Here is a 17,151-nt window from a genome sequence, read left to right as displayed (position 1 = left end):
GTTGACGAATAGTAATCCAAAGACCAGTGTACCTCTAACCACATTTTTGTTTATTTTTAAATGTGTTTCCTTCATGGCCTTTCTTGTGGCTCGCCCTGTGCAGTTTGTGAACTTGTTGTGAGCTTTGTCTCTGACGTTGTTTCTGCTGAACTTGGTTTTTCCGAGACCCTCTCTCCTCAGAGGCTCCGTTTCACACTGCCATCAGCAGTCGGCCAGTTTCGGTGGCAGCAGAGGCCACAGCTGCTTCCTGTCGGCCCCCTGGGCAGAAGCATGCAGTGGTGTCTCCTCCTGCTCTGGGCCCAGGGGCTGAGGCAGGCTCGCCTCCCTGCCTCAGGTAAGGCCTGAAGTCGAGCCTGGGACGGGACGGGGAGGGAGAGCGGGCAGGGGAGTGGGGCGTCTGCAGCCATTGCCTCGTCCCTCTGAGCGAAGGAAACACAGTTTTCCGAGTCCTGTGTCCCCTGGTGTGAGAAACGGCTGTCTCTGAGACGGAGATACAGTTCTTTTTTAGGAGGCAGATGAAGGACTTGGGGATGGGGTGGGGGGGTACCTGACTGGCCCACCCAAGAGAGGAGGCAGGAGGAGAGAAGGGAGCTAAGGAGGAGGGCTGATGCGTTTGCTGGGAGACGTTCACTCCTGCTCCATCGTCCTTTCTTCTGTCCTTGAGAACTTCTAGGAAAACACTGTATGTTTTCTGTGGATCAAAAATATCTTTGTCACAAATTCCAGAGATTCTGCTATTATAGATCGAATTTATGTTAAATCTATTTCCGTCTATATTAAAAATCACAAACAAATGTGTCTGGGGGGGCAGAAATATTTAAAAACCGTAGTATAATTTTGTTTTCCTGTTGCTTTCTGAGCCATCTGAGGCGGGTCCGTGCCGAGGACAGCGGTTTTGTCTGGGAGAAGGAGAGTTGCTCTCCAAGCCTCCTTTTCTTTGGATGTTGTGGCTTTCCTGAAACATTTTCCAGGCACCCCAAATGGCTGTCCACCAAAACAGCCAGGTTTTATTTCAAAGGATAATGTACCCAGCACATCCTGCTGGAAGATACAATCAAACAGAAGCAGTGGCTGACAAGGGCTTATATTCTAGGTAGAGAGACCAAATAAGTGTGTGGAAATAATCAATGAGCTCATCGGAAGGTATATTCCAGCAGAACATCCTGAGAGGGTGAAGCGCTACCTTGTGTAGCAATTACAGTCTGTGTGGGGGAATGACAGGGCCGACTGGAGAGACTGTCTTTCCAAAAACCAGTTCTGGCCTCAAAGCTGCCTTGCATTTTCTACAGGAAGGTTCAAAGCCAGCTGTTAAAAATGCATGTTTTTTTCCCTTTCCCTAGGAGCTGTGACAGGCAGGATAGTGACGAGGGGGAACATGTCTGCAGAGGAAGGTAGCTCTGTCACCTTACAGTGTCACCTCTCCTCCACCACTGCCAAAGTGACCCAGCTCAACTGGGAGCAGCAGGGCCACATTCTGGCCATTCATCATGACAGCTTGGGATGGCACGTCGACCCAGCCTTCATGGAGCGAGTGGTCCCAGGCCCCGACCTGGGCCTCACCGTCAGGTCGCTGACCAGGAACGACACAGGAGAGTACACCTGCATTTATCACACCTACCCTGATGGGATTTACAAAGGGACACTCTTTCTGGAAGTCCTACAGAGCTCAGGTATGCCCTCTGGAGTAGGATAGAAGATGCATTCCTGCCCGACACTGCAGGGCAGGACCTCCCAACCCTGGCTCAAGTTCAGATCACCTGGGAGCTTTTAAATGATGCTGGTGCTCGCACCCCATCCCAGACCAGTTCAGCCGGCATCTCTAGGGGCAGAGCAGCTTGTGTCAGGTTCCAAAAGCTGCCCTGATGAGTTGAATGGGCAGCCGGGACTGAGAACTGCTGTTTGGGAACAAGCATACCTTACATATATTTGTTAGGAAGGCATGTTGTTCAGATCATTTGAGAAAGGATCTCATTGATTAGTTTAGCATTGATCATGCAAATTAGAATTAGCCTCTAAGTTTATAAAAGATTAGAGCTCAGTATGTGCTAAGTGTAAATGTATAATAATTTATATTTCCGTGGTACTTCTTAGTTTCCAAAATGCTTTCACTTTCATTATCCACCTGGATACTTAACCCAGCTCTCTGGAGGGTGCGAAAGGGTTGTTATCATGGCTGAGGGACAGGAGAGCAGAGTCACGCGGGCTCAGGCAGCCTGGGTCCAAATCCTTGAGCTGCTGTTGACCTCAGACACGATTATTGGGCGGCTCTGTGCCTTGTTTTTCTCGTCTGTGAAATGAGGAAAAGATGAAAGACCGCGTGAGGAGCTGACGTAGGATTGAGTTACTTATCGAAAAAAAAATGCCCTTAGAACAGCCCCTAGAACATGAGAGGTGTTAGCTATGAATACGATCCCTCGATTCCCACCTGACTGTTGGGTGGTCCCATCTGATTGCTGGGTGGAGGCAGAAGCTGAGGCTTGGCCGTTGCTGGGAGCGGTGCAGCTGAATGTAACACAGGTGTTCTGGTTCCACTCGACCACACCCTCAGAACTGCTCTTTGCTGACATCAGTGGTGTTGGAGGTTAAGTTTTATGAGTCTGCAAAATATATGTAAACTGAGAGGACAACAGGCTATCTTAAAGTTTTTTCTCAAGGGCTGCTTCTTGAGGGGCCCTGGCATCAGCCAATGCAGCACGTGGGGAAGAGCCTACGTCCTTTTCTGGTTCTACGGACACCTTCTGCAGCCCCTCTGACCCCCTCCAGCTTTACTCTCCATCTGTCCTCTTTCCCTCCCTGTGGCCAAGGCAGGAGACTGAGTCCTCAGGGCAGGAGGAACACATTCTGGGGAATTTGGGCTCCCCTCCCCCTCCTGACACCTTGAGGGTACCGTGGGCACTGCCCTTGTCCTAAGTGATTGGCATGCCTAAGCCCTCTTTCTGGCAATCTAAGCCCTTTGTTAGAAGGAAGAGGGCCCGGCCTCTGCTGCACCCCTCTCCTTTTGAGACTGCCCTGAACACCTGGGTTCTGCCCAAGTTCCTGGGAAGGACGTGGGATGGGATGGGATGAGGCGGCCTGGAAACCTGTCCGCCTCTAGTCCAGCACACATCCTGGCAATTGTCCTTTTTCCCTCACACTCTCCTTGGGTCAATATCACTCATCTTTTCACAACCATCTTCCTGACTCTTCCTCTTCGCATTTGCATTTTACGTCTTAATAGAGATTCACTCGTTCGTGCTTTACTTCATGTCGTGAATATTTATTAAGTGCCTGCCAGGTGCCAGGTGCTGGCAAAACAGCAAAGGAAAAAGCTCCAGAACGTTACTCCCTCCCTTTCACAGCCTAGCTGGAGCAAGTGTTACAGGCTTAAGGCGAAAGGTTATATGCGTCTTTTCTTCTTTGCACCTTAATGTTCTTTTAATTTTTAATTAAACTGTTTTTACACTAGTATGATTATAAATAAGAAGTTTAATAAAGAAAATGTTCACTTGCTGTTTTTTTTTTCTGGATGTTATTTGTTTTATTTCACGCTTATGACTGAAAGTGATTTTGTCAGAGAAGGGAGTGTTAAAAACGGTCTGCTCTGGTGTCAGAGGTGTGGGGTACAGCTCCTGAGAGATCAGTCATTGATTTCATGATGGGCCAGGTGGATGCACTGCTGTCCAAAGAGCTGGACTTGAAGACTCCCATCCTGTGGTCAGAGAAAGGCCTGGCCAATCCCCACGCCCATGCCCTGACCCTGAGGCTTCCCTGGGTCATGGTTACCCTTTGCTTCCGGCCTCCACCCACTCACCTTTGTTTTGTCTTCCCTCTAGTGGCTGAGCACCGTGTTGGGTTCCAGATCCCGCTGCTTGGAGCCATGGCCACAGTGCTCACCGTCATCTGCACAGCAGTCATCGTGGTGGTCACATTGGCCAGAAAGGTAATGGCTCAGGCTGCCCATCTCAGTCCTGGGCGTCCCATCCCTGCCACCCTGGTCCTTTCATGTCCCCTTTCTGTCTGGATGTGATCTCTCCCACTGCTCTTTGCGCCTTCCTCATGGTCCTTGCTCTGCCTTTCAGTGGCATTGTTTATGCTTTTTTGCTCCCTTCCCTTGCCTGGGAGCTCCAGAAAGGTTGGACCTGTATCCTCCCCATCGTGCTGTCGTCGACAGTTCCTGGCGCCTGCTTGTCCCTTAAGCCACTCCTCTGAGAGTCTGGTTTATCTGCTGTGGGTCTGATGCACCTTGGGCATCTACTCTGTGATAGGGGTCTTTGAACATTAGCTCCTTTAATTTTAACAACCCTTCAGTGGTGCTGGGTAACCCTCCGGAGGATGAGGCATAGAAATAAGCACTCCAAAAATTTAGGGATAAAAGGTACATGGCACGATCAGTAGGTTATACATCCTCCATTTCTCTCGTTTGAGAGGGCATGTGGCTGAAAGTGTATTGGATGGGGAATTGGAGGTTTCTAATCTCAGCACTGAGTGTGTGATGATAGGGGTGTTGTTTCGTCTTCCAAATCTCCATTTCCTCATATATAATATGGGGATTATGATTCTGCTTGCTCTGTATCGCAGCGTTGTGAGGAACAGGTGGCATATTGCATGTGAAAGGTTTGTAAACAATGAAGAAATATATCCACATCCTTGTGCTGTAACTGGCAGTTAGTGATTAGAGTGAGCTAAAGAATTCCCACTCCTTGCTTTGTCTGCCCTCTTGGGTCTTTTAAGCCCTTGCAGGTTGCCTTAATTTAAGTTACTAAACAAACACCTTGGGGAACACAGACCTGTGATTCCCAACACTGTTTTCCACCTTGTTCCTGATCCCCCTCCCTGGTGCCTGGCTCACTTTCCCTCCAACACTGGTTCCCCTCAGTTAACAACTCGACTCTGCAGCCCTGCTTTGCTCTCTCTGGACTGGTACCCGGTGCTGTTATTCCTGATACCTGTGGGTTTACAGTTACCGCCTTATTTTCTTCATATTTGTTTTGCCTGTTTTTTTGCCCCAGTCTTTCTTGCTGCCTTTTGAGTGAAGTGCTTTTTATTATTAAAAAGATCTATTTAGTAGTTATGCATTTTTCTTTTCTTTTAGTGGTTATACTAGAGATGACAAAACAGACCCCTGATTTATTAAAGTCTAACATGTATTAGTACTTTTGTTTCTTGGGTTTTTCAAGAACCTTAGAACACATTAACTCTTTTTTTAAAGAATTTTATTTTATTTATTTATTGGCTGCATTGGGTCTTTGTTGCTGCACACGGGCTTTCTCTAATTGCGGCGAGCGGGGGCTACTCTTCATTGTGGTGCCGGGCTCCTCATCGCAGTGGCTTCTCTTGTTGCAGAGCATGGGCTCTAGGTGCATGGGCTTCAGTAGTTGTGGCACATGGGCTCAATAGCTGTGGCTCATGCGCTCTAGAGTACAGGCTCAGTAGTTGTGCACAGGCTTAGTTGCCCTGCAGCATGTGGGATCTTCCTGCAGCAGGGCTCAAACCCATGTCCCCTGCATTGGCAGGCAGATTCTTAACCACCATGCTACCTAGGAAGTCCCACATTAACTCTTTACCTACCTCCTCAATTTACTGCTTTTATTGTCATGAATTTTAATTCTCTATTTTAAACCCCAAAGAAATGATAATTGTCTTATGAGTCAGTATTCATTTAGATTTGCCTTTTCTGTTGCTCTTCACTTCTTCCTGCAGTTCTGTCTTATAACTAGGACAGTTTTCCTTTTGCCTAAAGAATATCCTTTAGTATTTCCTTGTGGGCAGGCATGCTAGTGATGAATTATCTTGCTTTTTGTTTGGCTGAAAATATCTTAATTTTTCCTTAATTTAAAAGTGATATATTCTTTTTGCTGGGTATAGAATTCCATGTTGGCTGTTATTTTCTTTCAACACGTGGAAAATATTGTCCCATTGTCTCTGGCTTCCCATATTTCTGTTTGAGAAATTATATGAGAGTCTTATTTTTGCTTCTTGGAAGGTAATTTTTTTTAAAATTTTATTTATTTATTTATTATTTTTTTGGGGTACACCAAGTTCAGTCAACTGTTTTTATACACATATTCCCATATTCCCTCCCTTCCTTGACTCCCCTCCCCTTGATTCCCCCCCACCCTCCCTGCCCCAGTCCTCTAAGGCATCTTCCATCCTCGAGTTGGACTCCCTTTGTTATACAACAACTTCCCCCTGACTATCTATTTTACAGTTGGTAGTATATATATGTCTGTGCTACTCTCTCGCTTCGTCTCAGCTTTCCCTTCACCCCCCCCCCCCCCAAACCTCGAGTGGTAATTTTTTTTTTTTTTTAAATTTCCTTCTCTTTGGTTTTCAGCAATTATACAGTGATGTAATTGGATATGGTCATCTTTACATTTATTCTCTTTGGGGTTTGGAGTGCTTCTGGAATTTGTGGCTTGATATCTTGTGTCAGTTTTATATCATTCTTGGCTATTATTTCTTCATGTATTACTTCTTTGTCCTTGCTTTCCTCTCCTTCTGGAATTCTAATCACGTGGTATTTTCAACATTTTCACTTTTTCCCATGTCCCTTACCCTCTTTTTTTTTGTATTTTCCATCCACTTGTCTCATCAAATGTTTTCTTTGGACGTGCCTTCCAGTTTACTAAGCCTCTTCTTTGATGAATCTAATCTTCTGTGAAACCCATCCATTAAGTTCTTAATTTCCATTATATTTTTCAGATCCAGGACTTCTATCTTGTTCTTTGTTTGAATAGTTTACATTCTGCCAAAATTCCCAACTTGTTTTTAATTCTTTGAAAATATTGATCATAGTTATTTTGAAGTCTGTGCCTGATAATCCTATTAATTTGATTCTCTATGGGTCTTTTAATAGTCTCTCTTTTTTCTTGCTTTTTGGACCTCTCATATTTTTGACTGTTTACTTTTCAGTGAGTGCTGTACTTTCTACATGAAAATCTGTGGCAATAATTTGAGGCTCTAGATGATATCATCTTCCTCTAAGGGAGATTCCTTTTTGCTTCTATCAGATGACTAATCTTCAGGCACTAGCATTCTCATCACCTTAATTAAATCAGTTGTGAGAGGATTTAAAGCTGGACTTAATTGCTGGTACTCCTTACTTGTAGGGTGTAGTCCTTTGGGGTCCCACCTCAAGGCCTGTAGTGTTTGCTGAAGTCTCCTCTCCTCGGTGGTTTCTGAACTCCAAATTTTGTCCCTCGAGCCAGAAACTCTGTGTAGCTTATTTGCCTCTCAGCCATGACTTTCAGGCAATTTCTCTAGGAGAATCACCCACCCCCCAACCCCACAATCCTCATCTCATCTCTCTGGGCTTGCTACTCCTGGATCTTGTTCCCCAGACCACAAATTTCTCACTGATTTGATAGATTTCAGAGTAATACAAATAGATGTTTATAATATTTTGTTCAGTTTCTCTAGCTATTCTAGATGGAAAGTTTGGTTCAAAGCAACATAGGCAGTCATTGTTCTACTAGAAGCAGAACTCCTATTTCTGATGTTGTATTTCTATATCTGCACTCAAAGGCTGACTCTTACAAGCAGGACATATTTACCTAGCCCACCCACTCTGTACCTTGGGCTATGGTGGGTCAAGACCCTAAATTTGAGTTCTAACCCCTCTGTACCTGGTTCCTGACCAGCCGTTTAGCCTGAATGTGGCCGGGTCACTGCCAGTCCCAGAAAGGAGGGATTTGCACAGCTGTGTGTTCTTAGGCTCTGGTTCCATCCTGCTTGCTTATTGTGAGGTCTTGTCCTCTTTTTCCTTTTTGCCCTCTCTCAAAAATGGACCATCCTTTGATTTTCTCTTCTTTCTTAGTTGATATCTATTTGACTATTTTACTCTTGTCACTCCTCTGAAGACCATAGAACGCTGCTTCCCTTTCCAGGCCTCAGAGTTGAGATGAAATTGCACAAACTAGAATTTCTTAACAAGAAAGTGTTACTGTAATGTTCTTCCATTTAGACCTCATGGTATTTTGCATTTTAAACAGCCTTAATTCTATATCCCTGCCTAGACTTCTTCATGTTTGTTTTCCTACTGTTAATTCTGCTCATGGAGTTACACTTTTGTCCACACTCATGTCTATTACCAGTGACTAATCTTGAACTTTTAGTTTAATATCTTATGTCTTAAATTCTCTTAGTTTTCTGTGTAGACAAACCCAGTTTGCTTTCTGTAACCTACCATCAAGAATAAGGGTATTGATGTAACAATAACATGTTCAATTTGACACATATTCTGTCTTCAGTCATATTCACAAATGAAGAGAGCCCAGGAACGCTTCCTCCAATCTTATTTTACTGAGAACAGATTGGAGTGAGGACGGGAAAAGGCATTTTGGTAGCACAACCAAAGTCGTGTTCCCCTCTGAGTTACAAATTGCCCAGGTCTCCCCCAGTCAGTGGTGTAACAGTGCTCCAGGCACCTGTTGTAACTAATTTGGTCCAGAGGAAGTAAAAGAGATTCTCTGAATGGTAGGAACGCTCATGTGATAGGTGAAAGTTACATAAAGTCTGATACCAGCAGATGACTGCTTGGTCCATCAATTCAGCTGCAAAAATCTCTTGTCCTATGGTTCAGACCCTCACTTCCAAGTTTAGGAGGCAAATATTGAGATTGCTGACCTACTTATTTCATAGAGATGTGGCTACTTATTCCTTGTCATTCAACAGGCCTCATGCAACAGCGTGCTAGAGATCCCACAGTGGCTGAGTTGTGGCTAGTGCTATCGAGGAAGCCAGTGACTTATATATATAGTATTTTCATTTACGTCTTGGCTATCACAGTAGACGGGTTTAGTAAAAGAAACCTCTAGGGGAAGATGAGGGCAAGAGAAGTAACTGACTAGAGGGGAGAGGTGAAGAGAATGACTGTTGATCTCTGAGCTGGGCAGGGAGCGGTTATAGTGGTTGATGAACAAATGTCCTCTGCTGTCACCAGAGCTCTGCAGCTCTGGCATGGAAGTATGGAAAGCTCTTTGGAAGCAGCAGAACACATTTTCCTCTTAAGGATTAAGACTGGTTCATTTTCAGGCCAGTATCCCAGACTAACTTTGGTCATCTCTGTACAAGGGAAAGGGGAAAAGAAAGAGTCCAGTAGCTATCAAGTTCTATGGCTCCCGCTCTTTGACCTGTCCACTGCCTGTCTAAATCAGGTGCTCTCTGTTTTGTCATGTGCCTTCGCTATAGTTTCCAGTCTTCTTTGCTCAAATGCATTTTATACTTGTATTATTTAAGGTCCAGCAGGGAACACATAGTACTCTCAAGTGGAGTAGTTTGAGGACAGTTTGATAAGGAGATTTACAAAGGACTGGAAGCATATAAGGAAACCATATGCTCTCTAATTTGGAGTTAGCAAAGTCAACACCAGTTAGTGTTGTTACCACCCCTAGTTCTTTAGGGGAAAGGAGAGAGAATGATTACTGGAACCTGGGAGGGAGGGTGATTATTAGGACCTGGAAAGAGAGAGTGGTGTGGAGGGGACCACCTTGAGACCTACTATAACCTGCTTCTTCTTTTTTGGCTGCGTAGGGTCTTAGTTGCAGCATGTGGGATCTTCGTTGGGGCATTTGTTGTGGCCCGCAGGCTTCTCTCTAGTTGTGGAGCTTCTCTCTAGTTGTGGTGTGCGGGTTTTCTCTCTCTAGTTGCAGTGAGCGCAGGCCCCAGGATGCATGGGCTCTGTAGTTGCTGCACGCAGGCTCCAGAGCTCATGGGCTCTGTAGTTGGCAGCATGCAGGCTCTCTACTTGAGGCATGAGCTCAGTAGTTGTGGTGCGCAGGCTGAGTTGCCCCGTGGCATGTGGAATCTTAGTTCCCCGACCAGGGATCGAACCCACGTCGCCTGCGCTGGAAGGCAGATTCTTTACCACTGGACCACCACGGAAGTCCTGAGAAGTACTATAATCTTTGATTGAAGGTCACAGCCAGTCCAAGTCCACTCTGCAGGCAGAATGCCAGGAGAATATATACCCTCACCTCACACACTTTCCCTGCATTCTCCTATTGTTGCTTTGCATTGACTGAACCCAAGCTCAAGCCAGAGGGCAAGGGAACTCACGGATTCAGTATGCGTAGTTCAGTCCTCTTAGGGCATAGAAGAGGGCGCAGAAGGTTGGACAGTGAACTTGAGGGGTGAACAGACAGTATCCACACCAGTACTATTATAGACCTGTAAATGGGTAAGAAATCCTGACTTTCCATGCTTTAGACTTCTCTCATGTATCCTTGATCTCTTGATTATACATTCAAGCAATACCTTGTTGGCTGTCCCTCTATATTTCTCCTAGGAACACTAGGCTTTGCTAGCCATCTTAATATCCCTGTGGGCCAGGCTGCCTTGGTTGCCATCGCAGTAGTTATATCTAAGTGCTGCCATCTGCCCATCTATTATTTTGGGATTTCCTCACCTCTGTTGCTACCGGGGATCCAGTTCTATAAAAGCATCGCCTGCTCTGGCCCCAGCCTGCAGAGGAGAGCTGTCTCTGAGCGCCTCGGTGACGTTGGTGCCCCCCTCCCTAGCACATTCCTCTCCAACTTTGTAAATGGGTGTCTCCTGGCTCTTCCCTAGAAACACAATCAGCTGTTGGATTTTAAAAATTATGCAGTACAGGGATTGGCGAAGTTTCTTTGTAAAGGGCCAGGATCTTTTAGCTTTTGTGGGCCTTCCAGTCTCTGTTGCAATAGTTCAGCTCTGCCATCGCACTGTGAAAGCAGCACAGACGATATGTAAATGAGTGTGGCCGTGTTTCAATAAATCTTTATGTATAAACACTGAAATTTTAATTTCATAGAATTTTCATGCTTACCAAAATACTATTCTTTTGAATTTTTTTCAGTCAGTTAAAAATATAAAATCTCTTTTTAGCTCGTGGACAGTACAAAAGTCTGTGGTGGCCCAGATTTGACCCATGGGCCTTAGTTTACCAATCCCCGGTTTAGCAGATTGTATTGGGAAAAACTCTGTTTGTCTTTTCCTCTTCTCTACTCTTAGCACTGCACAGAACCCTTCTGACCCCAGATGTGTGGGTTTTTCTTTCCACACTGACCAATTCTTCTACACCTGAGTGTCCTACGATCAATCCAGTTCTGACACTATCTACCTGGAGTTAACATCAGGTTCCACAAGTCAGGGGCTCAGTCCTCCAAGATTGCCCTCACTTCAGATGCCAGTTGCAAGTCCCAGGTTGTCACCTGTACCTCTGACTGACTGGCTGTAAACTGAGGTTCCCATGACCCCCTCCTCGGATTCGATAAGTTGCTAAGACAACTCACAGAACTCAGGGTAACACTTACTTACATTCACCAGTTTATTATATAATAAAGAATTTGATAAAGGATGTGGATGAATAGCCAGAGGAAGGAAATACATAGGGTGAGGTCTCAAAGGGTCCTGAGCACAGACGCTTCTGTCTCCATGGAGCTGGGTGTGCCGCCCTCCTGGCATGTAGATATATTCATAACCTCCGAATCTCACACTTGTGGGGCTGTTATGGGAAGTTCATCACATAGCCATGATTGGTTATTAGCTCATTTTCCAGGCCTCTCCACTCTCTGGAGAATAGGGAGTAGGGCTGGAAGTTCCAAGCTTCTCATCATGGCTTGGTTGGTCTGGTGACCAGGCTCTGTTTAGGAGCCCACTGAAAGCTGTCTCACTGGAAGAAAAGACACTTCTGTCACCCAGGATATTCCAAGGGATTTAAGAGCCTTGTGTATGGCATGCCTATTGCTTAGGATATTTGGGGGGGTTTAAGGAGCTCTGTATCAGGAACTGGGGTTAATAAAGGCCAAATATTAGCAGGAACTGGGGGTAGAGACCAATACATGCTTCTTACTATTCCACACGGGCCCGTGATAGCATCCCCACTTCTCTGAGCTTTTTGTTTCTTTTTTCCCTAGATTTCCAAAGCACTGTTGGCATCTCTGTTGACAGCAATGCCCTGGGACATTTGTGAGGCTGTTAGATCTTGAGTCATAGGATGTGTCCTAATATTCACAAATGATGTCCCTCATCCAGTCTTAAGTTCTACTCGCCCAGCCCTGATACACACCGCTCAGGATTCACTCCCAAACATACTCTCCCAGTTCTACCAGACATGTGAGCCCCTTCTGTTACAAACTCTTTCCTCCCTCAGCATGCCCGGCATCCCCTCAGTTAGTGTAGGCTGAGCTTTTAGCATAATCATGGGCCAATGGCCAATGGGGGAGGTGAAGGCATGTCCTGACGGGGCCCGTCTTCCCTCCAGGGGAAGTGGGTCACCTCTGGAGCCCCAGATGGTGCAAGAGAAGCAGGTGGCTCAAGGCTCCCAAATGCATCTACCCAGATTTCCTCCTCCCAAGTCACAGCGACCCCTCCTTCCCCACCCAGAGCCTGATTTTGGCAAGGAGTCTTGCCCAGGCTCAGAATTCAGCCTTCTTTGACGTTCTGTCTCGCTTATAAGTAGGTCCCCCCCCCCCCACTCTTCAGTGTTGGAGATGAGTGTCTCTTTAAATGCTACCGAAGAAGAGGAGCTTTGAGTCTCATACTTTGCTTTCAGTTGCTGATAAACCTGTCATGTTCTCTTCTCAGTCCAATAGTGGAGTTTAGTAAAAGCCACCCAATCCCATGGTCCTAATAAGCACTACCTACGCCACACTTCTCACACGTCAGTGCTGTGGCACTAACGCATAATCCCCTTCCCTCGGTATCCCTTCCCATTTCACCACCAGTGGTGGGGTCTATATTCCCCTCCAGCTGATGAGGGATCCCCACTCCACAAGCCCATCCTCAGAGTCTGCCTTCTAGGGCCATTCTCAGAAGCAAGTGTTTTAGATTAGGTCCCAGACGTAAAATCTGGCATGCGACTTCCGGTGTGAGTGACTTATTGGGCTGGGCTCCCAGATGAAGGGTAGTGAAGGAAGCAGCATAGGGCTAAGGAATGTGGTCTCAGCTGGAGATGTGGTTGAAGCAGACTTGGTCTCACCTTGAGGAGGAAGCCAGCCTTTTGAAAACCCACCTCCGTCAGTTGTTGCCTGCTGGCTGCTCACCAGGAAAGGTCCAAGAGCAACTCTCCAGAAAAGGGCAGCTGAGAGCCACTCACAGCCTAGATTCCCAGTGTCTGGGGAATGGGAGCACTGGTCAGGTGGAAAGGCTATCTGAGCAAGGCACCAACAGCGTTCCCTACAGACCCTGAGAGCCAGTAGGTTGCATTCTTTAGGAGTTTGGCCTTTGGAATCAGACGGACCTAGGTTTTGGATCCTGGTTCTACCACTTGAAGAGCTGGGCCACCTAACTTTGCTGACCCTCAGCTTCTTCATCTGTAAAATGGGAATAATTATGGTACTGCCCTATTGGGGTTGTAGAAAAACTCAAGGCAAATAATTCATGTAAGGCACCTGGCATTTTTCCTGACATGGCTTAATAACTATTATTTATTAAGTTCTTATAATTATTATAAAATTTATTTACCATAGCACCTCATCATACCTGGTGCTCAGTAAATAGTTATATTGCATAGATTGATTATGAGAAAATGAATGAGTGTTATTTGCCAAGCAACTATTGGGAAAAGTGCCCCCAGGGGACCTTCTGCGAGGAAAGGAGAGATGGGTGTGTCCAGGGCCAGGACAATGACTACCAAGTGTCTGTCTTCACCTTCTGCAAGAAGGCAACATTTGTCCTGCAAATCTCCATAGCTGGCATCTCTGTAGCTCTCTTTGTTCCTTTAGAACAACATCAGTGCATTAATCCCAGACTTGTTTTTCACACTGATTACAATTACAGGGTTCCCTACACAGGATGGAATAAAAACAGAACAGCCGAGACCCATCTCAGGCATATTTATGTTTCCCAGAGGATATCTGGAAGCCAAAATAGTCCTAAGATTCAAAGGCAGGGGTAGGCAGCCTAAGAAGGGGAACGAGAACACCCCAACACAGAAAGTCACATTCAGCTCTTTGAGAAAGAACTGGGTATTTGCATTTTTGAAACAGACAGGATGCATCAAGGGATGTAGGACTTCTTGGAAGTACAGCATCAGTGTGACCTACAATAACCAGCCTTTTCTTCACACCTGTAGTCAGGCACAGCCACTTCTACTGAAAAGGAATGAATGAAACAATCCATGCGCCCAGCTCCTAAGGGCCTGCAGTGTGGCCCCGCCTCTGATTTGTGATAGACACCCACCCATACAGCCCCATCCATCCTCCCGCTCAGCCTCTCTCCGTCTATTCGTGCCCTGCTGAGCCTGACACTAGCCGACAAGGGTGGTGACGGTTCCCATCCTGGAAGAAGTGGGGTGGGCAGAATGAAACTCCCTTTGTGTTTGTTGTTATTTTCCAAGCCTGTGTATGGTGACTCCTTGTGATCCTGTCATTCGGACCTACAGTGGGGCTGGGTGACCTGCTTTAGAGCAGTTTCCATGAAGGCTGAGCGGATGTCACGCGTGCGTTGCATGTCATGAGGCATTTCTTCCGCCTTCCCACTTGTGCCTGCTGTCCTTTGATTTCCTGGCCTCTGAGCACAAGCCTCACCTATGCGGCTGTCGTATGGATGTGATGGCTAGTTCACATCCTTGATTTTCCCAAACAGGTTCCACTGTCTCGTCTCATAAGTGCAAATGTACTTGCCTGACCATGACTCCATATTTTGATTTGGAAAATCCTGTTCATTTAGATTTGGGGCTGGGGGAGCGGGCGGGGGGTGGGGGAGGAGAGAGAGAGAGTTTGTGTGGGTGTGTGTTTGTGCGCATTTCAGTCCTAAGACATATATGGAGCATCTGTTGCGAACTCTGAGGTTACCAAGAGGAATATAGCACAGATCCTTCCCTCAGGGGAGCTCACAGTTTGGGGCCTGGAAGAGACAGAAGGGTAAACAAATTCCAGACAGCACTGAATGTTACAACAGAGAACACCCGGGGCTGTAGTGGAACACACAGGAAGGATGTTACTCTCCCGGAAGAGTCAGGGACGTCGTCGTGGACAACGTGTTGTAGAGCTGAGTCTGGAGGAATGAGCAGACAGCTTTTCAGGGAACTGTGGGGAATGGACAGTGGCAGTAACATACACCAAATTGGAGAGGCAGGAAATAGGGCAGGGCATTCGAGAAACTGCAAGATGAGAGGCAGCTTGGCTGAGAGGGGCATGGAGTTTGACACACACAAGTCAGAACTGGGACTTCACCTGTCTGAGCCTATCAGCTCACTCAAAAGTAGAAACTTCAATAGGGTTGTTGCTGAGATGACATACAGAAGCTAGGCCACTTGGTGCTCATAGCAGATTCTCAACAAATAGTGCCTCTAGGGCATCTAGGTCCTATACCAGAAGCTGGGGTGCTGCTTGCGGAAGCACAGCAGGAAATGAAGCTGGAAAATGAGTGTGACCAAATCGCATAGGGCATTTGGGGAGGCACTGCACACGGCATACAGTGAAACTGTGGACCTTCTTCCCAGAAGAATGCACTTTACACGATGTTGTTTATACAGCTTCAGGGGTCTGAAGGCCACCTGTGGCTTTTATAGGCAGTTAAGCACCCACCCATAGACAAGGGGGGCCATGGATGAGTCTCAGGCAGAAGCATGGCAGGATCCAACTTTCATTTTTGAAAGATGGTGGCCGTGTGAAAGTTGGACCTGAGGTTAGAGGGACTCTAGGAACCGGTGAGTCTGAAAGTGCAGGTGAGAGATGAGACCCAGAGGTGGAGGTGGAAAGGAGGGAATCGATTTCAGAGCTACTTGGGGGTAAAATTAGATGGGATCTTCTGGCCCACGGAAGTTTAACACTAGCCTCCAGGTTTCTGGTCACCTGGTATCATAAATCAGGACAGAGGATGCAGGGACAGGTGGCGTCTGGGCTTGCTGTGGGTGGAAAGGCCGTGAGACCGAGCCGGCAGCTGGACCTCTGGGTGTGGAGCTCAGGGCAGAAGCCTGGGCTGGTTTGGATAGGGATTTGGGGACCCTCAGAAGACAGAGGGTGGTTGCAGATGTACACGAGGATGAAGTGTTGAATGTGCTGTACAGAGGAAGAGAGAGTGGCGGGTGTGAGAAAGCAGAGGCCGGAACCCCGAGGAACTTCTTTTTTTTGGAGAGCTGAGGTGTAAGCAGAAAGAAGAGCAGGCCTGGCCGCGGAGGAAGGTGGGGTTCTGAGGCGGAGGACAGCAAGCGGGAGAGAGGGATGCCCTGGGAGCCAGGGAAGGAGAACATCTCAGAGAGGAGGCGGTCAGCAGTGTCAGAGGCAGCGAGGAAGGAGTAAGAGAGAGTTGGGACTGGAAGCCGCCTCCCCAGGCTCAGGCAACAGGAAGCAGCGCACGAGGGGACGCTGTGCGCCTGCAGCCGGAGCCTTTTGGGGGAGCGGTTAGTGCTGAAATCTACTGTGAAGAGGCTGAGAAATGAAGGGTTAAGGAATTGGTGTTGATGAGAATACAACTGTGTGTGTGTGTGTGTGAGAGAAAGGAAGAGATCATTATAACTATGGATCATGTTGGGGAGTAAGTTTTAAATAGCATCCCCACATACTCACTTTGTAGTTTTTTGTTTTTTCAAGAAATCTCTCAGAATCCGTTCTGCGGAAGGTGGCCTCGGGAGGAGGCCGGCTGAACAGGAGGAGTGGAGGCCCAGTGTCCTGTCCCCGTCCTCTCCGGGCGGATGTGTGCAGGCGGATGCTGGCCTCTGCGGGGAGCAGCAGGGAGAGGACCACGCGGAGCCGGAGCCGCACGACTACTTCAACGTCCTGAGTTACAGAAGCCTCGCGAGCTTCAGCTTCCCCTCCGAGAGGGGTTAGCTCCAGGGGGCATCCTCTGGGAGACACAGTCCTGCCTTTGCTATCACAGATGGACGTATTGGCAGCTGCACATCACGGCTTTGTGTGTGTATGTGTGTATAGGTGTGTATGCATGTGTACGTCTGTGTGCAGCTGTGTTCAGTTGAGTGAATGTATGTCATCCTCCTCTGTGTGTGCATTTGCTCTCCAGTGCCATCCTGGCAGACCCCGGTGAGGAACCTGTATCTTGATTACTAATGCAAAGGTAAAAACCAGACACACACTTGACCTGGTTTTGAATCTGGCAGTTGGAGCAGATCTTGTGGCTGAGATTTGCATTCTGCCTAAAAGCGCTGGGCAGAATTTGGGGCTACAGGGCTTTGTGGCAGATGATGGAGATGGGGTGACTACAGAGCCACCTCATCTCATTTGTCACTGTCAT

At 47.1% G+C, this 17,151-nt stretch overlaps 1 protein-coding gene across 1 annotated transcript; it reads left to right on the top strand.

Moving 5' to 3' along the window:
- Positions 1 to 270: 270 nt before the first annotated feature.
- TIGIT (T cell immunoreceptor with Ig and ITIM domains) lies at positions 271 to 16,730 on the top strand. The gene is made up of 5 exons (XM_057697941.1): positions 271 to 334; positions 1,341 to 1,670; positions 3,813 to 3,919; positions 7,913 to 7,915; positions 16,494 to 16,730. The coding sequence occupies exons 1-5, from the start codon at positions 271 to 273 to the stop codon at positions 16,728 to 16,730; spliced, it is 741 nt and encodes a 246-aa protein (XP_057553924.1).
- Positions 16,731 to 17,151: the final 421 nt, after the last annotated feature.

Source organism: Hippopotamus amphibius, chromosome 10 (assembly GCF_030028045.1).
Source record: "Hippopotamus amphibius kiboko isolate mHipAmp2 chromosome 10, mHipAmp2.hap2, whole genome shotgun sequence".
Classification (NCBI taxonomy): Eukaryota; Metazoa; Chordata; class Mammalia; order Artiodactyla; family Hippopotamidae; genus Hippopotamus; species Hippopotamus amphibius.
This window is presented reverse-complemented; position numbering and strand designations above follow the sequence as displayed.